The sequence below is a fragment of the Monodon monoceros genome, unplaced genomic scaffold (genome assembly GCF_005190385.1).
Source record: "Monodon monoceros isolate NGI ecotype Baffin Bay Population unplaced genomic scaffold, NGI_Narwhal_1 Super_Scaffold_2, whole genome shotgun sequence".
NCBI lineage: Eukaryota > Metazoa > Chordata > Mammalia > Artiodactyla > Monodontidae > Monodon > Monodon monoceros.
In genome coordinates, this window is record NW_021703776.1 from 99971940 (window position 1) to 99988297 (window position 16358).

A 16358-nucleotide genomic window follows, 5' to 3' on the forward strand; every position below is an offset into this window, starting at 1 on the left:
ACACAGGAAAACGTGCATTCTTAAGTGACTAGTTACAAGCAGCAGTACCTGAGTAACTGCCTGTGGAAGGAGAGTCTGGCCATCACCAGTCTGTGTTCCAGTCACCGACTGGCCCATAAAGGGGAACCTGTGAAAAGGAAGTACTAAGCATCAAATGAGAAGCATCTGGAACTAACATTATTTTTAAGTGCTTAACAATTTTCTCTTCCAGGGAAGAAAGAGTAATGGCAGTGTCTTCCTCATCAAAAACATTTACTAAAGCCCTGTTTTTTTGTGTCCCAACCTCACTACACAATTCTGTGAAGTGTGGATTCTTACTACCCTCATTTTAGTCTTGATGAAAAGGAAGATTCAGAGAGATTAAGTAACTTTCCCCACAGTGATGAGTGGGGCAGCGATGTCAATGAGGCTGTTCCAGAGGTTCCACGCTGTTATATGTCTCATTATACCTTAAAATTAACTCAAGCCTTTTAGATGAAAAATATAATGAAGACAATTTTCTTAGAATTTATGTACTAAAACTATTTATTCCAATCTTTATTTAAAAATAGTTGGGGGCTTCCCTGGTGGCGCAGTGGTTGAGAGTCTGCCTGCCGATGCAGGGGACACGGGTTCATGCCCCGGTCCGGGAAGATTCCACATGCCGCGGAGCGGCTGGGCCCGTGAGCCATGGCCACTAAGCCTGCGCGTCCGGAGCCTGTGCTCCGCAACGGGAGAGGCCACAACAGTGAGAGGCCCGCAAAAAAAAAAAAAAAAAAAAAAGTTGGTAGCTTACAAAACCTTTTTGCATCCTAAAACAAAAGATGTATCTTAAGAAGTTTCATACATTTTTTAAACATCTTTATTGGAGTATAATTGCTTTACAATGGTGTGTTAGTTTCTGCTTTATAACAAAGTGAATCAGTTATACATATACACATGTTCCCATATCTCTTCCCTCTTGCATCTCCCTCCCTCTCACCCTCCCTATCCCACCCCTCTAGGTGGTCACAAAGCACCGAGCTGATCTCCCTGTGCTATGAGGCTGCTTCCCCCAGCTATCTATTTTACGTTTGGTAGTGTATATATGTCCATGCCACTCTCTCGCTTTGTCACAGCTTACCCTTCCTCCTCCCCATATGCTCAAGTCCATTCTCTAGTAGGTCTGTGTCTTTATTCCCGTCTTACCCCTAGGTTCTTCATGACCTTTTATTTTTTTCCTTAGATTCCATATATAATATGTGTTAGCATACGGTATTTGTTTTTCTCTGACTTCACTCTGTATGACAGACTCTAGGTCCATCCACCTCACTACAAATAACTCAATTTCATTTCTTTTTATGGCTGAATACTATTCCATTGTATATATGTGCCACATCTTCTTTATCCATTCATCTGTTGATGGACACTTAGGTTGCTTCCATGTCCAGGCTATTGTAAATAGAGCTGCAGTGAACATTTTGGTACATGACTCTTTTTGAATTATGGTTTTCTCAGGGTATATGCCCAGTAGTGGGATTGCTGGGTCGTATGGCAGTTCTATTTTTAGTTTTTTAAGGAACCTCCATACTGTTCTCCATAGTGGCTGTATCAATTTACATTCCCACCAACAGTGCAAGAGTGTTCCCTTTTCTCCACTCCCTCTCCAGCATTTATTGATTCTAGGTTTTTTGATGATGGCCATTCTGACTTCATACATTTTTTTAAATGGATGGCTAGTGGGAAGCTGCTGCACAGCACAGGGAGATCAGCTCAGTGCTTTGTGACCACCTAGAGGGCTGGGATAGGGAGGGTGGGAGGGAGGCTCAAGAGGGAGGGCATATGGGGATATATGTATGCATATGGCTGATTCACTTTGTTGTACAGCAGAAACTAATACAACACTGTAAATAAAGCATTTATACTCCAATAAAGATGTGAAAAAAATAAATTGATTAAAAAGAAAAAAAGTTTCATACATTTTTATATCTAAATGTTAAAGCAAACCAAAACCTGGTCACTGACCAAGAGAAAGTCTATATGGTTCAAAATAACTGGCAAAACGTTACTTACTCTAATTAAATACTTCACAGAAACATTACTGCTTTGATGAAAACACTGCCCGTAGAATTACCAAATGCATCAACATAACAAGATTATATTTTGCAAATTATTTATCAAACACTGTACCTTAATATCTGAGTACTATCATAATTTGGAACATATGCTTTTTAGTTTTTTTACTCAGCTTTTTGATTCATCTGTTACCCCCTGGCTCCACTACAGCCCTGGTGTGGAATAATCTCATAATCCCAAGAGCACTCACTGGCTATCACCCTCAGTCAACTTTTGACACCACTTGAAGGAAGGACCATCACCTCTGCTTCTTCAAAGTGCTCAGCAGAAGGGCTAACAACACACCTGATGACTAACAGATCAGTGTACCTGAGTGATATACACATGATGCTGAAGGAGCAGGGGTTCTGATTCTCAGGTCCATATTTTAAAGTACGTACAGAATTAAACTTAGCATTTCCTTCTATTTTTACTATGCTCAGCAAACTACAATATTATCGGCAGTACTGTGACTTTGCACCAATAGAACTCGCGTTATTTTCATAGCAAAAGTTGTTGCACATACCTAATAGGTCATTTAAGTTCATCACTATTTTGAAATTATGGTAGTTATTAGACTTACTGCCAAATTTATTAATGCATTAGAGAAGCACCATATGCTGTAACTTTTATATTTAAGTTAACTATATTTCAAATATAATTGATTTCCTCTGTAAAACCAATGTTTTTGGTTTTGCATTAAAATATTGAGGAGTTCAGGCTTCAGTGAGATGTCAAAAAAGTTCAAGACATAAAAAAGTTAAGAAGCCCTGTGACACAGAAATAGTGTTAATAGACATTGTGCAATAATGAAAATCAGGACTTCCCTGGTGGTGCAGTGGTTGAGAATCCACCTGCCAGTGCACGGGACACAGGTTCAAGCCCTGGTCCAGGAAGATCTCACATGCCGCGGAGCAACTAAGCCTGTGTGCCACAACTACTGAGTCTGCGCTCTAGAGCCCACAAGCCACAACTACTGAAGCCCGCACGCCTAGAGCCTGTGCTCTGCAACAAGAGAAGCCACCGCAATGAGAAGCCCGTGCACTGCAACCAAGAGTAGCCCCCGCTCGCCACAACTAGAGAAAGCCCGTGTGCAGCAACGAAGACCCAATGTAGCCAAAACTAAATAATAATTTTTTTAAAAAAACTGAGGAGCCTTCTAGAATAAGCTCTCACTGCCAAGAATGGTCAATTTGAACATCGCTAAGGTTAACAGCTGCAACAGACTAAGAAACACATCAAATGTATTTTAAAAAAATAATAAAATAATGAAAATCATTAGAAACTACAATCTCTTCTTTGATCTCAACAATGCTTCTTGGAATTCCCTGGTGGTGCAGTGGTTAAGAATCCACCTGCCAATGCAGGGGACACGGGTTCCATCCCTGGTCCGGGAAGATCCCACATGCTGCAGAGCAGCTAAGCCCGTGAGCCACAACTACTGAGCCTGCGCTCTAAGGCCTGTGAGCCACAACTACTGAGCCCGCGTGCCTAGAGCCCATGCTCCGCAACAAGAGAAGCCACTGCAATGAGAAGCCTGCGCACCGCAACGAAGAGTAGCCCCCGCTCGTCGCAACTAGAGAAAGCCCGTGCGCAGCAACAAAGACCTGACGCAGACATAAATAAACAAATTAATTTCAAAAACAAAAACAAACAAAAAAAATGCTTCTTAACCATTTCCAAAGTATCTCAACAAAGCACCTTTAAGGATTCCCAATTTATTTGAAAGATCATGTTTATCATAAATTCATGTAGATTTCATATTCAATTCCATAATCATCCACATTCAACAAGATAATTAAGCTAAATTGAGGCTCTATGCCTACTCTATTGAAAGAGGTTCTCAAACAGCAATATGCATAAGAATTGCCCATGGTGCTCACTAAAACTACAGACATACAAGCACCATCTCCAGATATTCTGATTCAGTAGGTTTGTGGTTGAGTAAATGAACCTGCATTTTTTTAAAAAACTACCACATAATTCTGATGATGGTCCATGAGCAAAACTTAAGAAACACTACCTGTGGTTATTTAATACCCCTTAGGGGGTGTAAATACCTAATTTCAGAAATCCAGATACTCAAATAACTCATAATCTTCTCTAATGTATAATTTTCCATTTTTTCTGCTAATAGTGAAAAGGCTTATAAAGTTTCCAAATGCTAACTTTCAAATGTCCTATGATGGAATAAAAAATAGTCCCAGGCTGAAATAAACTACCTTTTGTTCTCAGCACAGAACAGTTTACTTTCTGTTTTCCTGCTTATCCTCTCATCCTCACCTATTCAGGATGAAGCAACTCTGTCCCATGCAGCTTCTGGGTAGCATTAATTATTCTAAAGGTATGCAAACAGGCATACACTTCAATACTTTGGATTTCCTGCTTAATCAAGTCAATCTTTCAAACCATCCTATGATGTTTTATTATGTTTACCCTGAAACGAATGGGAATTTAACCTTTACATTTGTACAGCATTTTGCATTTGATCATATTCAGCTGACATCACAACCAATTGAAATAGTTATTGTTCATATTCCTAGAATACAAGTTTTGAGTTACTATACGCTCCTTCTAGTAACCGGTAATAATTGCATGCACTTCTTGATGCACAGTAAGAATGAGAAACATCTTCACCTACCTGTTCATAACCATTGGTGGCATGCCCATATTGTTTTGTGCCATTACTTTATTTATGCCTTTAAGGGCCACCATTTTGGCTTTCATTATAGGATCTGTAATTGCATCAAAATCTAAAGGAGAAATATATTTTAAAGTTACTTATTTCATAGTATTTGGTTCAAGTGACACTAAAAGGTAACATAACTATCACAAACATTATGTAACTTACAGACTCCTATTCCTTATTATTTAATAATCACTCTTATAGGTCCTGTACCAGGTAAGGAAGGAATTATGAGATGGCAAGAACCTCATCCTGAATTTAATCCCATCTAAGTGATCCACACTTTTAATACGTTAGTACTGCAAGAATCGAAACAAGGTGCTTGTCAAATGTAAGAGAGATTATACCAATAATCTAAAGCAATGCAATTCCTTTCACCCAAACTTTCACAATTCTAAGCAGAATTGCTTCTTCAGTAATGTTCCATCATGAGTGAGAATTTGCAGTTATTACCAATACTAAGGAATTCCACTAAATTGTTTATTACTCTTTACGAGAAAAATGTATCAATTTCTTACAAGAAACATAGGCTACTGACAAAAGACCTCTCTGCATATAAATAAAAAAGAAATGGACCAATATGATGGAATTGGTAATGTACGAAGGACAGAAGGTCAGTTTTACTGTTTAGAAGAAAGCATTCCTTGGACATGTGTCCTTTGATTGCTAATTCTTTCTCTTAGAGGCACTCAGGTATTTTTCCTGCATTGCTGTTCTATTCGCGGGGGGGGGGGGCCTTCCCCAAATTAGTAAGCTACTGGAAGTTAAAGAGCTTCATATAACAACAAAAAAAAGGCCAAGCATTCACTGTGCACAATAGGACAGTAAGAAGTTTACTCCTAGCAGAGTTGCTTTAAATTCACCTTTCAGTGACTCTGAAAATACATGGTAATAATGGTTAGAAGTCAGGAACTAAAAAGGATTTATTTCTATTAAACAATCCCATAAAAGAGAGACTTGGGAAAGTCTGAAACTCAGAGTTTTGAATCTCTTGATGTACCTGGGAGGAATCTAAAACTCTTAATCATGTTCATTTCAAAGCTGAAGGAGGAACAGAAATACAGCCCTCAATGCTCTAGTCCACATGTAATTTAATACACAAATCTTGTAAGCATACTACATCCCACCCCATGTCCACAGTAATTATTTCTGAAACTCCGAGGAATTCCTACCGATATTAGGGAAGAATGGTTCAGACCGCTGACGGATCATGGCTTGCATCTGTCTTTGCTGTTGCTGTTCTTGTCTCTCTTGATCCAAAAGGTCCTGCAGAAGTAGAGGCTGCTCCTCCAGAAGGAGGGGCCTCTCTCTATTCTGCTGGGCGGCCGTCTGAGGGACCATCAGCTGCTGGGGCCCAGACATGCCACTGGCAGCAGACTGACTTGTCAGAGGTACAGTCTGATTCACAGGCTTTCCTGTTCCAAAACTGCGATGCACTGTTGGCTGACCCTGAATGAATCCTGGACTCACCTGCACACCCTGAGGGAAAGTATGGTTTAATCTAGGGACTACTGTCACATTAGAATTCAAGGTATTATCCAAAGCATGACCAGGCGGTGTCATTAGAGGGGGAGGCAGACTTGACACATGACTGGACGGTGAGGCCGGCAAAGTTGGTGGTGGAGACCCCAATGGCCTAACGTCTGAATTATCAGATTTTTCATTAGCAAGTAAACTTGAGAGAACTGGAGTTGATCCAGGTATGCTGCAAGAGTTTATCACACCTTCAGCAGGCAGCTGAGTGGACCCACGAACACTTGTGCTGGAGCCAGCCGTTTCTCGATTAGTTCTTTTCTCAAGTAGATCTGCATCACAGGACTGCAAAGAAGCTTGTTCCCCATCATTCCCATCTGTATGAGCAGGGGCCTGTGGGCAGGGAGCGTCAACAGTATCTTTACCCTCGTCACTTTTCTCACTTTCACATTTGGTTTCCCCTTTAGAATCTGGAGACAGTACTTCTGTTTTAATCTCGCTGCTGACAGTGGATTTTTTCCAAGGAGAATGTTTATCAGAAGGAACCATACTTTTGTCATCTTGCTCCTTTTTGGGGGGTTCAACAGATACACACTGATTATCTAACTTATCATCAATTGGAACATTAAGGTCCAGTTCCTCGTTAAACATGCTTTTCTTATCTCCCAGGTCAAGTTCTGGATCTGTATATGCAATGATATCAAATTCTCCTGACCTTAAGAGGTCATCCAGGTTGGGGTCATTAGTTTCCAAATTACCTAAAGTATCCAATTCATCTCCCTTGCCATCCTCGGTATCGAGATTTAAATTTTCAAGATCTTCATCATCTAAGTCTTTGACTTCAACCCCCTCGAGGTCTTTAACATCCAGTTCTTTGACAGATGGGTCATCAGAATCAAGCTTTTCTTCGAGACCACCAGAAGACTGGGTGGTTATCTGCAAATTATCAGATGTTGTTTCAGCTGGTGTAGATGCTGACAAAGGGGCCTCTGTGAACTCACCACCTAAGGGGTGGCTCAGAGACCTCATGGCCATAGAAGATGAATGGACAGGGTGGCTTTGCTCTTGCTGAGATGGTGGCACTTGTTCCAAATTTGGATGCACAGGCAGCTCATGAGGGAGGCCTTGGGAAGGTCGTCTCATGGGGTCTGTGTGCCTAGGGCCTGGAAAGTCTGGCCGGGGAATGAAGTTTCCATGTCTTGGATGAGAAGGTGCCTCTATAACGTTGCCAGGAGAAGCAGGGAAGGGCATCCGAGGCCTTCCATCAGGGGTCCTGTGCCTCAATTCAATAAATGCTTGGCCCAGTATGTTGTGCTGCTGAACTGACAGGCTCTGTGGTGAAAAATGTGGAGGAAGTGCACCTGGGTTATTCGTTTGTGAGTTATTTAAAGGCCTGGGCATATCTACAGACATAGATCTTCTCAGCTGTGGAGGAACTCCAGATCCTTGTATTTGTTGAGGAGGTACAAGGAAGCGTTCCTGACTTGACAAGGTACCGTGACTACCTCCTGGAAATCCAAATCTAAAAGAAGACATTAAAAAAGCATATAGTCAATATAAAGTATTATTCTGAATTGAGTTAGGTTGATAAAAAGGAAAAGTTTTAGATTAAACGCAGATACAAAATTAATGTTGCCAAATACAATGACGTAGCAAAAAGAAAATAATCACCATTAGCAGCTACTTATAAAGTATCTATATGCAAGTAAATATTTGCCAAGTACCCTATAATAAATACCATATCTGAGCTCTAAAGGCATATGATCTAACAGATAACGTAGACAAAGATAAAGCAAAGCCACCAAGCAGATGGAATCAGGTGCTTAGAAATCAGCATATACTACTGGAGTTGCAAAGGAGTCCATTTCTTGTTTCTGTATTTAGGGAGGCTATGATACGGAGGAAGCTGATTTGGGGGGATGCTTGAATGAAGGTAGGAGGTCTAATGAACTGTACTAGAGAGACTTTACAGGCCTCTGCAGATGAGAAGACAAAGGCATGATGACTGGACAGCTTAACCTATTATTTGCTAGAAATGAATGAGGACCGGGGGTAGTAAGACAAAGAATGATAGGCATTATCTGCAAAGATTCAGTACATGAATAAATTATACAAATACTTTTATTTATATTGTACCTCATTCTAGAAAAAACTAAAGGCAATTTACAAATAAATACAAAACAGAGCAACAGAGAAAAACCTGCAAGCAAGATTACTCTACCCAGCAAGAATCTCATTCAGATTTGATGGAGAAATTAAAACCTTTACAGACAAGCAAAAGCTGAGAGAGTTCAGCACCACCAAACCAGCTTTACAACAAATGCTAAAGGAACGTCTCTAGGCAAGAAACACAAGAGAAGGAAAAGACCTACAATAATAAACCCAAAACAATTAAGAAAATGGGAATAGGAACATACATATCGATAATTACCTTAAATGTTAATGGACTAAATGCTCCCACCAAAAGACACAGATTGGCTGAATGGATACAAAAACAAGACCCATATATATGCTGTCTACAAGAGACCCACTTCAGACCTAGAGACACATACAGACTGAAAGTAAGGGGATGGAAAAAGATATTCCATGCAAGTGGAAGCCAAAAGAAAGCTGGAGTAGCAATTCTCATATCAGACAAAATAGACTTTAAAATAAAGACTATTAGAAGAGACAAAGAAGGACACTACATAATGATCAAGGGATCGATCCAAGAAGAAGATATAACAATTGTAAATATTTATGCACCCAACATAGGAGCACCTCAATACATAAGGCAAATACTAACAGCCATAAAAGGGGAAATCGACAGTAACACATTCATAGTAGGGGACTTTAACACCCCACTTTCACCAATGGACAGATCATCCAAAATGAAAATAAATAAGGAAACACAAGCTTTAAATGATACATTAAACAAGATGGACTTAATTGATATTTATAGGACACTCCATCCAAAAACAACAGAATACACTTTCTTCTCAAGTGCTCATGGAACATTCTCCAGGATAGATCATATCTTGGGTCACAGATCAAGTCTTAGTAAATTTAAGAAAACTGAAATTGTATCAAGTATCTTTTCCGACCACAACGCCATGAGACTAGGTGTCAATTCAGGAAAAGATCTGCCAACAATACAAACACATGGAGGCTGAACAATACACTGCTTAATAATGAAGTGATCACTGAAGAAATCAAAGAGGAAATTAAAAAATACCTAGAAACAAATGACAATGGAGACACGACGACCCAAAACAAAACCTATGGGATGCAGCAAAAACAGTTCTAAGAGGGAAGTTTATAGCAATACAAGCCCACCTTAAGAAACAGGAAACATCTCGAATAAACAACCTAAACTTGCACCTAAAGCAATTAGAGAAGGAAGAACAAAAAAACCCCAAAGTTAGCAGAAGGAAAGAAATCATAAAGATCAGCTCAGAAATAAATGAAAAAGAAATGAAGGAAATATAGCAAAGATCAATAAAACTAAAAGCTGATTCTTTGAGAAGATAAACAAAATTGATAAACCATTAGCCAGACTCATCAAGAAAAAAAGGGAGAAGACTCAAATCAATAGAATTAGAAATGAAAAAGGAGAAGTAACAACTGACACTGCAGAAATACAAAAGATCATGAGAGATTACTACAAGCAACTCTATGCCAATAAAATGGACAACCTGGAAGAAATGGACAAATTCTTAGAAATGCACAACCTGCCAAGACTGAATCAGGAAGAAATAGAAAATATGAGCAGACCAATCACAAGCACTGAAATTGAAACTCTGATTAAAAATCTTCCAACAAACAAAAGCCCAGGACCAGATGGCTTCACAGGCAAATTCTATCAAACATTTAGAGAAGAGCTAACACCTATCCTTCCCAAACTCTTCCAAAACATAGCAGAGGGAGGAACACTCCCAAACTCATTCTACGAGGCCATCATCACCTTGATACCAAAATCAGACAAAGATGTCACAAAGGAAGAAAACTACAGGCCAATATCACTGATGAACATAGATGCAAAAATCCTCAACAAAATACTAGCAAACAGAATCCACCAGCACATTAAAAGGATCATACACCATGATCAAGTGGGGTTTATCCCAGGAATGCAAGGATTCTTCAATATACGCTAATCAACGTGATACACCATATTAACAAACTGAAGAAGAAAAACCATATGATCATCTCAATAGATGCAGAGAAAGCTTTCAACAAAATTCAACACCCATTTATGATAAAAACCCTCCAGAAAGTAGGCATAGAGGGAACTTTCTTCAACATAATAAAGGCCATATATGACAAACCCACAGCCAACATCGTCCTCAATGGTGAAAAACTGAAAGCATTTCCACTAAGATGAGGAACAAGACAAGGTTGTCCACTCCCACCACTCTTATTCAACATAGTTTTGGAAGTTTTAGCTACAGCAATCAGAGAAGAAAAGGAAATAAAAGGAATCCAAATCAGAAAAGAAGAAATAAAGCTGTCACTGTTTGTAGATGACATGATACTATACACAGAGGATCCTAAAGATGCTACCAGAAAACTACTAGAGCTAATCAATGAATCTGGTAAAGTTGCAGGATACAAAATTAATGCACAGAAATCTCTTGCATTCCTATACACTAATGATGAAAAATCTGAAAGTGAAATCAAGAAAACACTCCCATTTACCACTGCAACAAAAAGAATAAAGTACCTAGGAATAAACCTACCTAAGGAGACAAAAGACCTGTATGCATAAAATTATAAGACACTGATGAAAGAAATTAAAAATGATACAAATAGATGGTGAGATATACCATGTTCTTGGATTGGAAGAATCAACATTGTGAAAATGACTCTACTACCCAAAGCAATCTACAGATTCAATGCAATCCCTATCAAACTACCACTGGCATTTTTCACAGAACTAGAACAAAAAATTTCACAATTTGTATGGAAACACAAAAGACCCCGAATAGCCAAAGCAATCTTGAGAACGAAACACGGAGCTGGAGGAATCAGGCTCCCTGACTTTAGACTATACTACAAAGCTACAGTAATCAAGACAGTATGGTACTGGCACAAAAACAGAAAGATAGATCAATGGAACAGGATAGAAAGCACAGGGATGAACCCACGCACATATGGTCACCTTATCTTTGATAAAGGAGGTAGGAATGTACAGTGGAGAAAGGACAGCCTCTTCAATAAGTGGTGCTGGGAAAACTGGACTGGTACATGTAGAAGTATGAGATTAGATCACAACCTAACACCATACACAAAAATAAGCTCAAAATGGATTAAAGACATAAATGTAAGGCCAGAAACTATCAAACTCTTAGAGGAAAACATAGGCAGAACACTCTATGACATAAATCACAGCAAGATCCTTTTTGACCCTCCTCCTAGAGAAATGGAAATAAAAACAAAAATAAACAAATGAGACCTAATGAAACTTTTTTTTTTTTTTTTTTTGCACAGCAAAGGAAACCATAAACAAGACCAAAAGACAACCCTCAGAATGGGGGAAAATATTTGCAAATGAAGCAACTGACAAAGGATTAATCTCCAAAATTTATAAGCAGCTCATGCAGCTCAATAACAAAAATACAAACAACCCAATCCAGAAATGGGCAGAAGACCTAAATAGACATTTCTCCAAAGAAGATATACAGACTGCCAACACACACATGAAAGGATGCTCAACATCATTAATCATTAGGGAAATGCAAATCAAAACTACAATGAGATATCATCTCACACCAATCAGAATGGCCATCACCAAAAAATCTAGAAACAATAAATGCTGGAGAGGGTGTGGAGAAAAGGGAACATTCCTGCACTGCTGGTGGGAATGTGAATTGGTACAGCCACTATGGAGAACAGTATGGAGGTTCCTTAAAAAACTAAAAATAGAACTACCATATGACCCAGTAATCCCACTGCTGGGCATATACCCTGAGAAAACCATAATTCAAAAAAAGTCGTGTACCAAATGTTCATTGCAGCTCTATTTACAGTAGCCAGGACATGGAAGCAAGCTAAGTGTCCACCATCGGATGAATGGATAAAGAAGATGTGGCACATATATACAATGGAACATTACTCAGCCATAAAAAAAATGAAATTGATCTAACTGTAATGAGGTGGATAGACCTAGAGTCTGTCATACAGAGTGAAGTCAGTCAGAAAGAGAAAGACAAATACCATATGCTAACACATATGTATGGAATTTAAGAAAAAAAAAAAGTCATGAAGAACCCAGGGGTAAGACAGGAATAAAGACACAGACCTACTAGAGAATGGACTTGAGGATATGGGGAGGGGGAAGGGTAAGCTGTGACAAAGCGAGAGAGTGGCATGGACATATATGCACTACCAAACGTAAGGTAGATAGCTAGTGGGAAGCAGCCGCATAGCACAGGGAGATCAGTTCGGTGCTCTGTGACCGCCTGGAGGGGTGGCATAGGGAGGGTGGGAGGGAGGGAGACGCAAGAGGGAAGAGATATGGGAACAGATGTATATGTATAACTGATTCACTTTGTTATAAAGCAGAAACAAAGAAAGAAAAAAAGGATAGCAGACTGGGTGTGTCTGACAATCTTTAAAAATCCTACCAGGATTACCACAAAAAATCTGAAGACTGACTCCAAAATTCCAACCTTTTTGTTTCTAAAAGTATTTCCTTTGGAATTTAATTTGCTTACAATAATAAAATTGTAAAGTAATTTTTTCCAAAAAAAAAACCAAAACAAAACAAAAAAAAATAGCAACAGGCAAAAGGAGAAAGAGAAAAGGAAAACAAGGGTAAGCCTTTAACCTGGAGGTAGGTATTAGACTAAAAACTATACCTTATAAAATGAAAAGCATATGTTAAGGAAACATTATTATGTTATAATATAATACCTTATTATAACTCAGGCCTACATTTGGCTTTGATTGTTCTACTAGCCACTTCAAAGATGGAAACCACTCATCACAAAAAATTCCTACAGGAAAACATCCTTTCAATTTCGAAATTTCCACAAATATTTACCATGTAAATTAAAATTAAAAATCTAAGGAGAGAATAATTCTCACTCATCACATCACAGGAGACTTTGAAGGAATATGGCAGTTACATTTTAAAGGTTTGACTGGTAGGATAAACTACATCGCTGTGGCTGTGACGTAAGGCTAGTACAGTCAATATTTAATAACAAAGGGAGTGCTTTTACACTCTGTTGAGTACTGAGGGGTTTAAAGAAAAACCCACGACCTCTCATTAGTGAAAAATAATGTTGATCATATCTCAAAGGGATCAAAAAGTAAAAAACAGCATAAACTTCTTGATTAAGAATAATTTCAAAGAATATATATACATACGTATATATATACATATATATATATATACACACACATATATATATGACACTGAATCCGTTTGCCGTACACGTGAAACTAACACAACATTGTAAATTAACTATACTACAATTAAAAAATGGTCCCAAACAAAATAATTTCAGTCGTGCATATTCCCTTCTATTAGCTATTTAAATCTGTCATGAAACTAAACACATTACCTAAATCCATGAGGTCTCATCCCCATACCAGTAACATCAGGAGTACAGGGTGCACGCGGGTCTTTTGGGAAAGCAGCATATCTAGGTCCTAGAGGAGGGCCAATGGAGGACCCGATGCTCCCAGGATAGGGCGGGGGAGGCCTAGTAAAAGCCTGGCTGGCACTCTCCGGCTGCCAGTGCTGCAGGGGCCCCGGATGAGGCACTGCTCCTGGGGCCTGTGACCCTTTCTCCTGTCGACCTGCCAGCTTCTTCTGCTGTTGCTGCTGGAGGATGATTTCACGTAACTTCTGTCGCTGAACAGAAAGAAACAAAAAATGACCGGGACTTTTAAAAAAGTAATAGCTTTTTAAGTCTCAATGCTTCGGATACTTGACTATGGTAATGTTTAAAATACCGTAATATTTCAAAGTTCGGTAAGACACTAGCTACACTTAAATATTCAATCGGTTATAAAAAATAAAGTGATGATTTGGGTCCTTTTCCTTGCCATACAACTATCACAAAACTGAACCTTTCATATTTAAGAATTCCCCTACCAACTCATGAAAACTGAAATTAGATAAAAGAATAAGCCCAATTCATCAGTGTTGATTTTATCAATTTCATTTTTCTTCTTCGCAGTATGACCAATTCTACAGAAAAGACTGACTTTAACAGCTGTACATAAATTACTCAATTTGATAAAATGAATAGCATTCTCAAATAATACATTTAAAACATCTGAGAACATTCAACCTGTTTACCTGTCTCAATTTCTCTGTATCTGCTTGAGACATGTTTACAGTGCTCTGTGTATCGGTGACTCCTGAGGTCGGTACAGGTCCGGGAAGCTGGGACACACCAGAGAACTGCTGGCCTTGAGAATTCATGGGTGAGTTGGAAGGTGCACTGAAGCTCCCCTCTGATCTAGGCCGTGGCTGATCAGCGACATCATGGGCAACCTGACTTGTTCCGAAAGAGTCAGACTGAGATCTCGGAGTCATGGGAGTCTGATCATAGGGGTCACGAGGGGCAGATGGGGAGACACGGCTAAAAGTGTCTGAAAGACCAGGTCCAGGTGGCCTGGGTGTTTGGGAACACGCATCAGGTGGCCTTACCAAAGGGCCAGGTAAGGCTCCTCCTCGATTTTGTGCTGCCTGCAGGAAAGGATCCTGATTTGGCATGAGGACTGGTCTTGTCATTGAGGACCTAGTAAAACCCTCTGAAATCCTTGGCCTCGGTATTGCTGGTGGTTGAGAGTAAGGAACAGAAATCCCAGGTCTCGGTGTTCCAGGAGGGTGAGCACGTGGGTCAGAACGTCTCTGATTAGCTGCAGATGTAACAAATAAGTCTGCTTGTGCAGACGGCCTTGGGGCTGGTGGCTGCTGACTATACGGACCGATGGTGGTGGGCCGGGGAGTTCCAGGAGGTTGAGAATAGGGGTCTGGATTGGAGCGAGATGTTCCTGGGGGCTGGGAATAGGAATCTACAATAGGACGTGGAGTTCCTGGAGGTTGGGAATATGGGTCCTGAGATGTTGGCCTTGATATGGTTCCAGGCTGGGGAAAAGCCCTTGAAGGATGAGCAAAAGATTCGTTCATCGCTGGATGTGGGGTGACGGGAGGCTGGCTATATGGATCACTTGACTGGTTATGAGAAAAGTTATCTACAGGTCGTGGTGTCAAAGCAGGCCTTTCATAAGGGTCAACAGACAATCGCCTCGGTGCCTGTGACACTGATCCATAAGGGTCCTGGGAGGATGGGGGCGGCTGCATTGGAGCTTTAAAAGGTCCGGGACCACTATCAAGAGGTGCAGGTGTCAACAAGGGTCGAGCATATGGATCAGGTATCCGTTGTCTTTGAAACGCATCTGCCCTAGGAGATGGTTTAGTAAAGTGGTCATTGGTTCCAGACGCTAGAGGACCTTTTGCAGTTTGTTCCGAAACTACAGGAGACCGGGGTAGGCCTAAGGGTTTGGGAAATGGATCTGTCATCACAGGCCTAGGTGTGTCTGGAGGCTTTGCATAGGGGTCACTACTTGCTGTGGAGGAAGAACATAAATCTCTGACTGGGGATGGCCTACTTGCTGTTGTCTCGCTCATCTGAGTGGGCCTAGATACGGACAGTAAAGGTGCACAGTTTTCCACCAGTGCAGAATTTCTTCTGGAAAAACCATGGCTCCCAGGAGGTGGTCTTGGGGTACCAACCATTTTCGCATAAGGATCCGCTGGAGATGGCGGCCGGGAGTTAGAAGATCCAGGGGAAAACATCTGTGGGGAAGGCGGCTGAGAAGCCTGAGCCTGTGACAGACTCTCCGGGATGGAGATCCGGGACGGCGCCGGAGGAGGGGGTGGAGCTTGCGGTTTTACAAACACGTCATCTGATGGCGCGGAAGTGGGGGTGCCGGGCAGCTGCTTTGCCAACAGGTCTTTATGGAAGGGCTGTGCAGGAGACGTACTTCCGTTGCCAGGCTGCGGGGTCAGGGGGCTCTGGATCCCGCCACTCGGAGTGTCCGAGACAGACTGCCCCAGAAGAGGCTGAGGGCCCAGCTGCTGCTGCTGCTGCTGCTGCTGCTGCTGCTGCTGCTGCTGCTGCTGCTG

The 16358-nt window shown here is 40.6% G+C and overlaps 1 protein-coding gene across 13 annotated transcripts in view; it reads right to left on the bottom strand.

The window, feature by feature from the left end:
• The window catches only part of KMT2C (lysine methyltransferase 2C), a 216032-nt gene that overhangs the window by 32514 nt on the left and 167160 nt on the right, over positions 1–16358 (bottom strand). For all 13 annotated transcript variants that reach the window (XR_003795262.1, XM_029233804.1, XM_029233802.1 and 10 more), the window contains 5 exons: positions 14523–16358; positions 13780–14072; positions 5932–7754; positions 4715–4826; positions 49–127 (listed from right to left, as the gene is read on the bottom strand). The exon at positions 14523–16358 ends at the window's right edge or, in 11 of these variants, runs on beyond it. Coding sequence is in view for 12 of the 13 variants with exons in the window: in XM_029233804.1 (XP_029089637.1) it covers positions 49–127; positions 4715–4826; positions 5932–7754; positions 13780–14072; positions 14523–16358 (4143 nt within the window). In the remaining variant the exon portion in view is untranslated. The remainder of the gene's footprint in view (positions 1–48; positions 128–4714; positions 4827–5931; positions 7755–13779; positions 14073–14522) is intronic.